This window comes from Hypomesus nipponensis, chromosome 9, assembly GCF_054491055.1.
Source record: "Hypomesus nipponensis isolate SF chromosome 9, ASM5449105v1, whole genome shotgun sequence".
NCBI lineage: Eukaryota > Metazoa > Chordata > Actinopteri > Osmeriformes > Osmeridae > Hypomesus > Hypomesus nipponensis.
The window spans coordinates 26,345,132-26,356,320 of record NC_140369.1 but is presented as its reverse complement, the minus strand read 5'-3'; the positions used below and the strand labels follow the sequence as shown (position 1 = coordinate 26,356,320).

General features: G+C 46.4%; 1 protein-coding gene across 1 annotated transcript; it reads right to left on the bottom strand.

Moving 5' to 3' along the window:
* Window positions 1–8,800: 8,800 nt before the first annotated feature.
* LOC146274029 (stonustoxin subunit beta-like) lies at window positions 8,801–10,311 on the bottom strand. Its single transcript, XM_084704514.1, has 2 exons — window positions 10,006–10,311; window positions 8,801–9,514 (listed from the first exon to the last, which is right to left on the bottom strand). The coding sequence occupies exons 1-2, from the start codon at window positions 10,151–10,153 to the stop codon at window positions 8,979–8,981; spliced, it is 684 nt and encodes a 227-aa protein (XP_084560640.1). The 5' UTR covers window positions 10,154–10,311; the 3' UTR covers window positions 8,801–8,978.
* Between the last annotated feature and the right edge of the window lie 878 nt (window positions 10,312–11,189).

Below are 11,189 nucleotides of genomic sequence, written 5' to 3'. Positions count from 1 at the left end.
GGCTCTTCTCTCACCCTCCCTTCACCATCACCACTCAGCTTTACTGCCAGCACTTCCAGTAGCTTCCAGTACCCCTATATTCTGATGTCTCGCTCATTTATCCATTGTATTCATTGGTATAGCCCCTTTCAACAGCAACATTTCATCAGCAGTGTCACAGAGGGCTTCACAGATGCCCACAGACCTAGCCTGGCTGCCTGCCCAACTTAGCCCCGCCCACAAACAAATTGGGTCGGGAAGTTGGGTCTGGGGAAGCTCGGTTGGGGGAAGTTTGGTTGGGGAAAAACTATGTCCAAACAGGAGCTGTTCGGACCAATGAAATTGTCAGGGCGGGCTTCATTCGATGATGGACAGATGATCAACAGTAACGTAATCAACCACGTCACCAAAGAGCGCTTCGGTTGAATTCGTTTTCAACAAACAACATATTACTTTGCTCTGATTGGTTGTAGGTCTATCCAATTGAGTAAAGAGGCATTTGTTTTACGAGTTCGATAAAAAAACACGCGCCATACTCACAGCCCAACGGAGGGTTATCAGACTCATATTCTGACTAGAATTATGAGTATGACAATGTCAGGCTACCACAGACCAGCACCTATAACCAACCAGCAGTGTCACAGAGGGCTTCACAGCTGCCCACAGACCAGCACCTATAACCAATCAGCAGTGTCACAGAGGGCTTCACAGCTGACCACAGACCAGCACCTATAACCAACCAGCAGTGTCACAGAGGGCTTCACAGCTGCCCACAGACCAGCACCTATAACCAATCAGCAGTGTCACAGAGGGCTTCACAGCTGCCCACAGACCAGCACCTATAACCAACCAGCAGTGTCACAAAGGGCTTCACAGCTGACCACAGACCAGCACCTATAACCAACCAGCAGTGTCACAGAGGGCTTCACAGCTGACCACAGACCAGCACCTATAACCAACCAGCAGTGTCACAGAGGGCTTCACAGCTGACCACAGACCAGCACCTATAACCAACCAGCAGTGTCACAGAGGGCTTCACAGCTGACCACAGACCAGCACCTATAACCAATCAGCAGTGTCACAGAGGGCTTCACAGCTGCCCACAGACCAGCACCTATAACCAACCAGCAGTGTCACAGAGGGCTTCACAGCTGACCACAGACCAGCACCTATAACCAACCAGCAGTGTCACAGAGGGCTTCACAGCTGACCACAGACCAGCACCTATAACCAACCAGCAGTGTCACAGAGGGCTTCACAGCTGACCACAGACCAGCACCTATAACCAACCAGCAGTGTCACAGAGGGCTTCACAGCTGACCACAGACCAGCACCTATAACCAACCAGCAGTGTCACAGAGGGCTTCACAGCTGCCCACAGACCAGCACCTATAACCAACCAGCAGTGTCACAGAGGGCTTCACAGCTGACCACAGACCAGCACCTATAACCAATCAGCAGTGTCACAGAGGGCTTCACAGCTGACCACAGACCAGCACCTATAACCAACCAGCAGTGTCACAGAGGGCTTCACAGCTGACCACAGACCAGCACCTATAACCAACCAGCAGTGTCACAGAGGGCTTCACAGCTGCCCACAGACCAGCACCTATAACCAATCAGCAGTGTCACAGAGGGCTTCACAGCTGCCCACAGACCAGCACCTATAACCAACCAGCAGTGTCACAAAGGGCTTCACAGCTGACCACAGACCAGCACCTATAACCAACCAGCAGTGTCACAGAGGGCTTCACAGCTGACCACAGACCAGCACCTATAACCAACCAGCAGTGTCACAGAGGGCTTCACAGCTGACCACAGACCAGCACCTATAACCAACCAGCAGTGTCACAGAGGGCTTCACAGCTGACCACAGACCAGCACCTATAACCAATCAGCAGTGTCACAGAGGGCTTCACAGCTGCCCACAGACCAGCACCTATAACCAACCAGCAGTGTCACAGAGGGCTTCACAGCTGACCACAGACCAGCACCTATAACCAACCAGCAGTGTCACAGAGGGCTTCACAGCTGACCACAGACCAGCACCTATAACCAACCAGCAGTGTCACAGAGGGCTTCACAGCTGACCACAGACCAGCACCTATAACCAACCAGCAGTGTCACAGAGGGCTTCACAGCTGACCACAGACCAGCACCTATAACCAACCAGCAGTGTCACAGAGGGCTTCACAGCTGCCCACAGACCAGCACCTATAACCAACCAGCAGTGTCACAGAGGGCTTCACAGCTGACCACAGACCAGCACCTATAACCAATCAGCAGTGTCACAGAGGGCTTCACAGCTGACCACAGACCAGCACCTATAACCAACCAGCAGTGTCACAGAGGGCTTCACAGCTGACCACAGACCAGCACCTATAACCAACCAGCAGTGTCACAGAGGGCTTCACAGCTGACCACAGACCAGCACCTATAACCAACCTGACCCAAACTCACTCTCCCTTCACTGCTGTTTCACTAATGGACTCATCCCATCCCTTAGTTATTGTTCACTGCTTTTCTCAGTTTACTTCAGTACATGCATAACTTTGCAACCCCATGTGTGCAATCGTTTTTGTCACAGACTAAAAGCCAGCCATGACAGGTTTAGTTGTGCAAAGCTCCGTGGTCTGTTGGGGACATTTCCTGCTCTAAACCAGTTCTCAGTTTGAGCTGAGTGAATCAGGAAGGGAAACTTCTCATCTAATATGTGCATCAAAATAAAATAGGTCCTCTTATTCACCAAAATTCAGTGCATTTCCTTAAAGACTAAATACAATTAAATAAATAAAACAATCAATCAAATGTATCAAAACTTCAACATGGCACTATTTTCCATTGTGTAAATATATTTTAGGAAGCAAAAAAAGAAAAACCTTAATACTATGAAGGTAATAACACATTTTAAGTATTGCTCAATCACGCGATTTGGATTGTGGGAAGCCAAAATTCTGATTGTGATTAAAATGTGACTAATTATGCAGCCCTAGCCCTGCACTACACAGTACATAGACCCACTATATACTATTCACTACACATACTTGCTACATACTATACACCGCACAAACCCACCATAAACTATACACTAGACACTACATGGACCCACTGTATACTACACACTATACACTACACACTAAACAGACCCACTATATACTATACACTACACATACTTACTATATACTATACACTACACAGACCCACTATATACTACAGACTATACACTACACATTCTACCTATATACTATACACTACACAGACCCACTATATACTATACACTACACTGACCCACTATATACTACAGACTATACACTACACATTCTACCTATATACTATACACTACACAGACCCACTATATACTATATACTATACACTACACAGACCCACTATATACTATACAATATACACTACACAGACCCACTATATACTACACACTATACACTACACATTTTAACTATATACCATACACTACACCGACACACTATTAATATACACTAAACATTACACAGACCCACTATATGCTATACACTATACACTACAGAGACCCACTATATACCATACACTATACACTACACCGACACACTATTAATATACACTAAACATTACACAGACCCACTATATACTATACATACTTTCTATATACTATACACTAAACTACTAATGATATCATTGCAGGTTCTACCATACAGACTAAATCTGGATACTAATGATATCAGTGAGGGTTTTACCATAAAGACTGAATCTGGATACTAAAGATATCAGTGAGGGTTTTACCATACAGACTGTGTTGTCAAGGGAGATAACTGATACTGATAAACAGTGTTGGGGGTAACGCGTTATGTAATATTGTTGTTATATTACTTCATTACTCACTTAAGTATTAATATTATGTAACATTACGTAACTTCGTTCTGTAGTAACTAGCTAGCTAGCTAGCCCGGCTGGAACTCCCTATCGTATCGACAGATTAGCAGAGACTTTGAGTAATATAATATATGTACAGATGTCTATTGTGTATGTCTATTAAACAGTTTTGTATTTTGTATATAAGTTGTATTTTGATCGATGTTGCGAGTACGTAAACCCAAGTCTGCACACTTGGCCATGACAACTAGCCTACAACAGTGACTTTAGAGAACTACTACAATTCTAATCTGTTTGAAACGCCCCCGAGCGTGGGCAACTGTGGGAAGGCAAGCGTTGGCAAGCGATTCGCGTTGCTGCAATGTGAACGCACTTTCAGGCACGTAAGATGAATGAATATTCTAATGTTGTTTTATAATTCTCTCTTTGATGAGTGTCTTTTTTGAAATATGTTTTGTATCTGTTGTATCTGCCGTGGACATGAAATATTTTTGTTTAGCATTTTGTTCATTTACAACCTATTTGTTGATCTAATATGTTCTGAAGAGGTATTTGATCTGACAACAGACCAAAAATGGACTAAATACCTTTTGAGTGACATCAGAGGCATTGTTCGACTTCAGCAATAAGCCCCAAGAGGCCGTCACTCTTCCGCTACTACAAAGTATAGTTCCTACATAAATCGTTGCCACGCAACAGCCAGATGGACATCTTTGCCGTCTTTTTCAATTTGAAATATTCGATGCGCAGTGATATGGAATGTTAAAGAATGTTATGAGGACAACCTGTGAGGTTATGCTGGATTTAACAATGGCATGGAATGCGATATAGGCAATCACAATCAAGGATGGGAACAACCAGTCTTAGAAATAAAACTCTACTGGGGCACAGGCCCCTATTCATTTCCCTTTTTTTTCTTTCAAGCTTGCGCACAATGCATGACTATTCTATAGAAACTCCCCTTGCTTAACCCACTATACAACCGTTCAGAGACGCAAGTTTGATATCAGCTTTGGCAGGGACATCAATAGTTAATGCGAGCGCGTTCGGTAAGTCTATTATTTAGAAACTCTCTTTAGTTTTGTAATGTTTTCTTAGCCTACTTCAATTCTGACTCGTGTGCCGAGTCCGACACCGGAACTTCTGTGTGCGTGCTGCAGTGGCTATTTGGCAAGCTCAGAGGGGTCACGCTGACATAGAATTCTGCGGCATCGGTTTGTGTTTTCGGTTATACTGCTTTCATTTTACAAGCGTTGATTGGGATACTGCATCCAATGTTTTACTGATAAAGTAAATTGTTAAAAATCAAACTTTAGATTTTACTTGAGGCACAGCAGATTTATACTGGGGCACGTGCCCCAGTAAAAAGGATCTAACAACGCCCTTGAGTGACATGCTGTATGCCACTTTATTATTTGTATTGAAAGGAAATATATTATAACTGACAGGTTTGAACATTGACCAAGATGGGAGGTAACCTAAAGACTCCTGTAGAATAAACATGGTTAGCTATGTCTGAATAACACTTGGCTACCACAACTTTCATAAGTTAAATATCAAAAACACACAGTAGATTTTTTTGCAAACTGAATGTAAATATTTCACACACACTACAGTCTGGAGTCTGGTAAAGTCAGTCTTTTGGTGTGTTGACCCACCAGAACGTGAGTCTGAACTAGATCTATGTTGACTGAAGGTCTGAAGGTCTACAGCAGTGCTGTTCAGGTGACTGCCCATCATAGTGAATCAGCACAGTAAACAACAAGCACCCAACAGTGCTGTTCACCAAGTCAATTGATTGAGGTGCATGGAGTTCTGTAAATAATTTCATTAAATCTTTGTCAATAAAAATAACGTACATTACACTTACTGTATTGTGTCTTCTCTTTATGAGTGCAGGTTGGGAGTGGACATTTCCTGTTGAGAAACAGTTCTCTCATTGAGTTGTGTCACTGAAACTGACGAGTAGCATAAAGAGGAAGAGGGAAACCAACAGAAAGAACACAAGTTGAGACCAGGGTTAAACACTGAGGGATTCATCCAGTTAGAAAGGTTGACACAATGGGGCTGACTGGATATAGTTTGTGTTTGGTCTATTCTGTCATTGATATTGGATTTGGACTAGTGACTTTGCAAGCATACTGCCCATTGTATTTATTTTACACTTACACTTTGTTCATTTGAGAGGGCATCTTAGGCTTTCCAATGATGTCACAAACGTGAATAACTTCAAGAAAAGCAGTTCGGTAAATAAGTTATAGATATATCACTATAACAGATAAAACATTTGTAAAATTATTTTTCCTTAAAATATGTTCATGAACATATTAGAGAGTAGAGATGGTGAGCGCCCATATTCAACCAACAGCAAGAAAGAGAGATCGTTTACATGGTTCTGGCCAATAATGCAATAAGACTCAGAGAAATCCAAGCCAACATTATTGGTGACCAACATTATTGGCGACCATGCCATTTTCCATGATGTCAATCAGGTCTCTCTTTCTACACTGGCACACATCCTGACCAAAAATCAGGTTGTGATGAAACAGATTCATCGAGTGCCTTTTGAGCGTAACTCAGAGAGGGCCAAACAGCTGCGGCATGAGTATGTGACGGTGTGTAGTGTGCAATTTAGCATTCTAATGTTGCATACCTTTTTACATGTAAATGTACTGTATACTAAATCTATGCTGAATGTATTCAGATCTACACAATCTTGTTTTTCACTGTATTTCAGAGAGTTTTACAGATGGATGCTGAGGCAATCCCTCAGGAATTTATATATATGTATATATATATAAGGCAGGGTCCAACTTCACAAAAGTTAGAAATATTGTCAGAAATATTAATCTATCAAGCATTGCAGTCAGTCGGTGAACAAGTTTAAGAAAGCTTTATTACTTGCGGCCGGCCCACAAGGAGACAAAAACATCACACGCCATTGTGCTACAAGTTTGTCCGCCAGCATGTTGCGCTAGCTAGCTATTTAAGCAGAACCGCTCTTTACATTTACATTTAGTCATTTAGCAGACGCTCTTATCCAGAGCGACTTACAGTAAGTACAGTAAGTACATTCCCCCCGAGGCAAGTAGGGTGAAGTGCCTTGCCTATGGAAACAACATCATTTGGCACGGCCGGGAATTGAACTAGCGACCTTCTGATTACTAGCCCGATTCCCTAACCGCTCAGCCACCTGACTCCCAGTCTTTACAGTTATTGGTGAAGACAAAAGCATGCAAATGTTCCATGGCTCTTCTTCATTGGCTCCTTGCATAGACCTGATGCGCGTGTGTGCGTGCGTGTTCAGAGTGCGTGCTTACGACATCAACCCTGATTGAAACACAACAGGATCTCTTGATGTCGTAAAAGCTCCTTCACATAAGTGTCAACAAATGGTCTCCAGACCTTGCACCCCATCTTAGTCCTTGTCAAACAGCATCTCCTTAAAACAAACAAACCCCCAACATCTTCTAGTCTGAACAAATGCTCACCCTTCCCCCAGGGTGATAAGACAGCCTAGAGTCTAGTTTGGGGGGCTCTTTTATCTGCTGACAAACTACTAAGCATCTGTATTATTCAGTATAAAACATCACATTCTTAATTTCTCCGACAAATGTCATTGTCCACAGGGCTATCATCAATGTCCCGGGGCAACGTGGGGGTAACATCACCCTTTGTGCTGCCATCACCCAGAATGGGCTCCTCCTCCGTCATGCCAATATGGGCCCTTAGAACACAGCTCACATCCTCACATTGTTGGACCGATTGCAAAACATTTTTTCAGTTAGACACTATTTAGTTCATCACATTCAGTGGGACTGAGATCAAAGACAGGATTGTTGTATGTCAACAATTAAAACCCAGCCTTCCCCCTCCCTCCCTCCCTCCCTCCCTCCCTCCCTCCCTCCCTCCCTCCCTCCCTCCCTCCCTCCCTCCCTCCCTCCCTCCCTCCCTCCCTTCCCTCTCAGTGCCCAGAACTCCCCTCGCTCCCTCCCTCGCTCCCTCGCTCCCTCCCTCGCTCGCTCCCTCCCTCCCTCCCTCCCTCCCTCCCTCCCTCCCTCCCTCCCTCCCTCCCTCCCTCCCTCCCTCCCTCCCTCCCTCCCTTCCCTCTCAGTGCCCAGCCCTCCCTCCCTCCCTCCCTCCCTCCCTTCCCTCTCAGTGCCCTGCCCTGCCCTCCCCTCCCTCCCTCCCTCCCTCCCTCCCTCCCTCCCTCCCTCCCTCCCTCCCTCCCTCCCTCCCTCCCTCCCTCCCTTCCCTCTCAGTGCCCAGCCCTGCCCTCCCCTCCCTCCCTCCCTCCCTCCCTCCCTCCCTCCCTCCCTCCCTCCCTCCCTCCCTCCCTCCCTCCCTCCCTCCCTCCCTCCCTCCCCTCTCAGTGCCCAGCCCTCCCCTCCCCTCCCTCCCTCCCTCCCTCCCTCCCTCCCTCCCTCCCTCCCTCCCTCCCTCCCTCCCTCCCTCCCTCCCGCTTTGAAGCCCAGTCATATTATTGGTCCTAAATGTAGCTTCTATAGTGTATGTATGCATGTGTGTGTGTCCATGTGTGTGTTCATGTGTGTGTGTGTGTGTGTGTGTGTGTCTAGGTCCACTGGGTCACCAACAAACACACAGCTTGTCTTCTATCATCCTATATAAAGCATCTTAATTTATCCTTATTTAGTCAGTAAGACACTATTTAGTTCATCACATTCAGTGGGACTGAGTTCAAAGACAGGATTGTTGTTTGTCAACAATTAACCCGTTAAGGAGAAGCATCACACGTGATTCTGAACATTCCAACTGACTATTTTCCGACAAAAACTAAATGACAAACACTATAGTTTGGCTTCAAAATGTACAATTAGGAGGCTAACAAGTAACACTAGCAGGTAGTAGCATTGAGCTAGGTTGCTAGGTAACGGAAGCTAACTAAAGCTAGCTAGCTTCTGTTTTGGAAAAATAACTTACTCTGGTGAGTTGGTAATATTTAGAGATATTAATAATATTTAATATTAGTAATATGTACAAACTAAAGGTTCAAACAAAACAAACATTCTACACACACCAATATTTACAAAAACTCTGGGATATCAATTCCAACTGTCTACAGTTCAATCTTCACTGACATCTATGTGAGCACAGTGTGTGAGAGTGTGTGTGGGCTATTCTACCTGACACAGGGACACTGAGGAGTTATAATAAACATAGAACCCAGGATAGAGGGGCTCAGTGAATGTGCTGTGGAATGTGTGCAGGTGGGTCAGTGTGTCAGAGGAGACTGTGTAGAAGGACAGAGTGCCGGCCGGCCAGTCCAGATACACTCCTACTCTGTGGGAGCTGGAGGGGGGGGCAGGTATGGCAGTGCTCTTCTTATTGTGCCAGGCAGAGTAACTGTTATCATCACACTCCAGACTCCAGGACTTGTTATTGTGTCCAAGCACACAGTCAGCACCCCTTCCTCTCCTGCTGATTCCTTTATATGTCACTGCTATATCAACCTCTCCTCCACTCCACTCTGCCTCCCAGTAACAGCGCCCAGACAGACCCTCTCTACACAGCACCTGTGACCAGTAGTCAAATCTCTCTGGGTGATCAGGATACGGCTGCTTATCTCTCCTCCATGTCACCTTTCTGTTCTCCTCAGACAGAGAGAGTTCTCTCTCTGCTGTGTTTGGGTCCAGTGTGAGCTCACAGGCATCTGATGGGGGAGACCAAGACACAATATATTACTGATCATCATCATTCACATTAGAATGTCTCCCTCTTCCTGCCCTCCCCCTTTCATTCTCTCTCTCTCTCTCTCTCTCTCTCTCTCTCTCTCTCTCCCCTGCTCTCTGTCCCTCCCTCCATTCCTCTCTTCCACTCTCCCTCTCATTCTGTTCTCCCTCCCTCACATGCTACCTCTCTCCCTCCACATCACTCTCTCCATCATCCCTCATATCCCCCCTGATACGCCCCCATCACTCCATCTTTCTAGGGAGGAGGGGAAGAGGGGAGGACAGCAGAGGGGAGCAGAGGGAGGAGAGGAAGAGGGGGGAGAGGGAGGAGACATAGCACACACAGACGTAAACAGTATTGATTACAGTGATTACAGTGTGTGTGTGTCTATTTGTGACAGTGTCCAAGTCACTAATGGTATTGTCCCTGTATGACCTTGTGTACTAGAACCAAGTAGCAGTCAATACTCACATTTCCTAAGGCCAGGTTTGATCCTGCACTCTCCACCATGATCCACACTGCAGGGATAAGCAGAGGAATGATGAAAATACACTTCACCTGTTGAGAAGTGACTTAGCAACTGACTTTCTAAGTCAACATGTTGTTTCTCTCTTATCATCAGAGGTGTATTCCAGAAAGCAGGTTTTACAAACTCTGAGCCTAACCCTGAACTCTGACTTGATGAACCCTTGATGAGATGGGAAGCTCAGAGTTATCGCTTCCAGAGCCTAAAACGACGACAAGAAGGGAGCAAATCAAACTCTCTGAAAAGTGGCTGATCACACATTTTAAACTGCCCTGATCACCCACTTTCCGGAGAGTTTGATTTGCTCCCTTCTGGTCGTTGTTTTAGGCTCCTAGGTTAAGAACTGGTCGTGCCAGAGATTCTTTCATTCCTGTGGCTATTAGAAACCTAAATTCACTTGGCCGACATCATGATGTTTTTTAAATGATTGATTTATTTCCTGCCAATGGCCATTACTGTCCCAATTGGACCCTGTCATGGGGTTTGGGTGGAGGATTGTTGTTTGTCAACAATTAAAACCCTTCCCTCCCTCCTTCCCTCCCTCCCTACCCACCTACCTACCTACCTACCTCCTTCCCTCCCTACGTCCCTCCCTCCCCCCTCCTGCTCTGAGAAGTCAGCCCTCCCTCCCTCCCTGCCTGCTCTGAGAAGTCAGCCCTCCCCTCCCTCCCTCCCCCCTCCTGCTCTGAGAAGTCAGCCCTCCCCTCCCCTCCCTCCCTCACCCCTCCTGCTCTGAGAAGTCAGCAATCCCCTCCCTCCCTCCCTCCCGCTCTGAGAAGTCAGCCCTCCCCTCCCCTCCCCTCCCCTCCCCTCCCCTCCCTCCCTCCCTCCCTCCCTCCCTCCCTCCCTCCCTCCCTCCCTCCCTCCCTCCCTCCCTCCCTCCCTCCCTCCCTCCTCCCACTATTTAGTTCATCACATTCAGTGGGACTGAGATCAAAGACAGGATTGTTATTTGTCAACAATTAAAACCCAGCCCTCCCTCCCTCCCTCCTCCCTCCCGCTCTGAGAAGTCAGCCCTCCCCTCCCTCCCTCCCTCCCGCTCTGAGAAGTCAGCCCTCCCCTCCCCTCCCCTCCCCTCCCCTCCAGTACCGGCTTACTTTCACCCCTGCTTCAAACCGACACTAGGACC

Excerpts from the sequence above, each read along its gene's own strand:
- LOC146274029 (XM_084704514.1), bottom strand. The coding sequence starts at position 10,153 with ATGATAAGAGAGAAACAACATGTTGACTTAGAAAGTCAGTTGCTAAGT. Across the intron at positions 9,515-10,005 it reads CAAACCTGGCCTTAGGAAAT|ATGCCTGTGAGCTCACACTG; the intron begins GTGAGTATTGAC and ends CTCCCCCATCAG.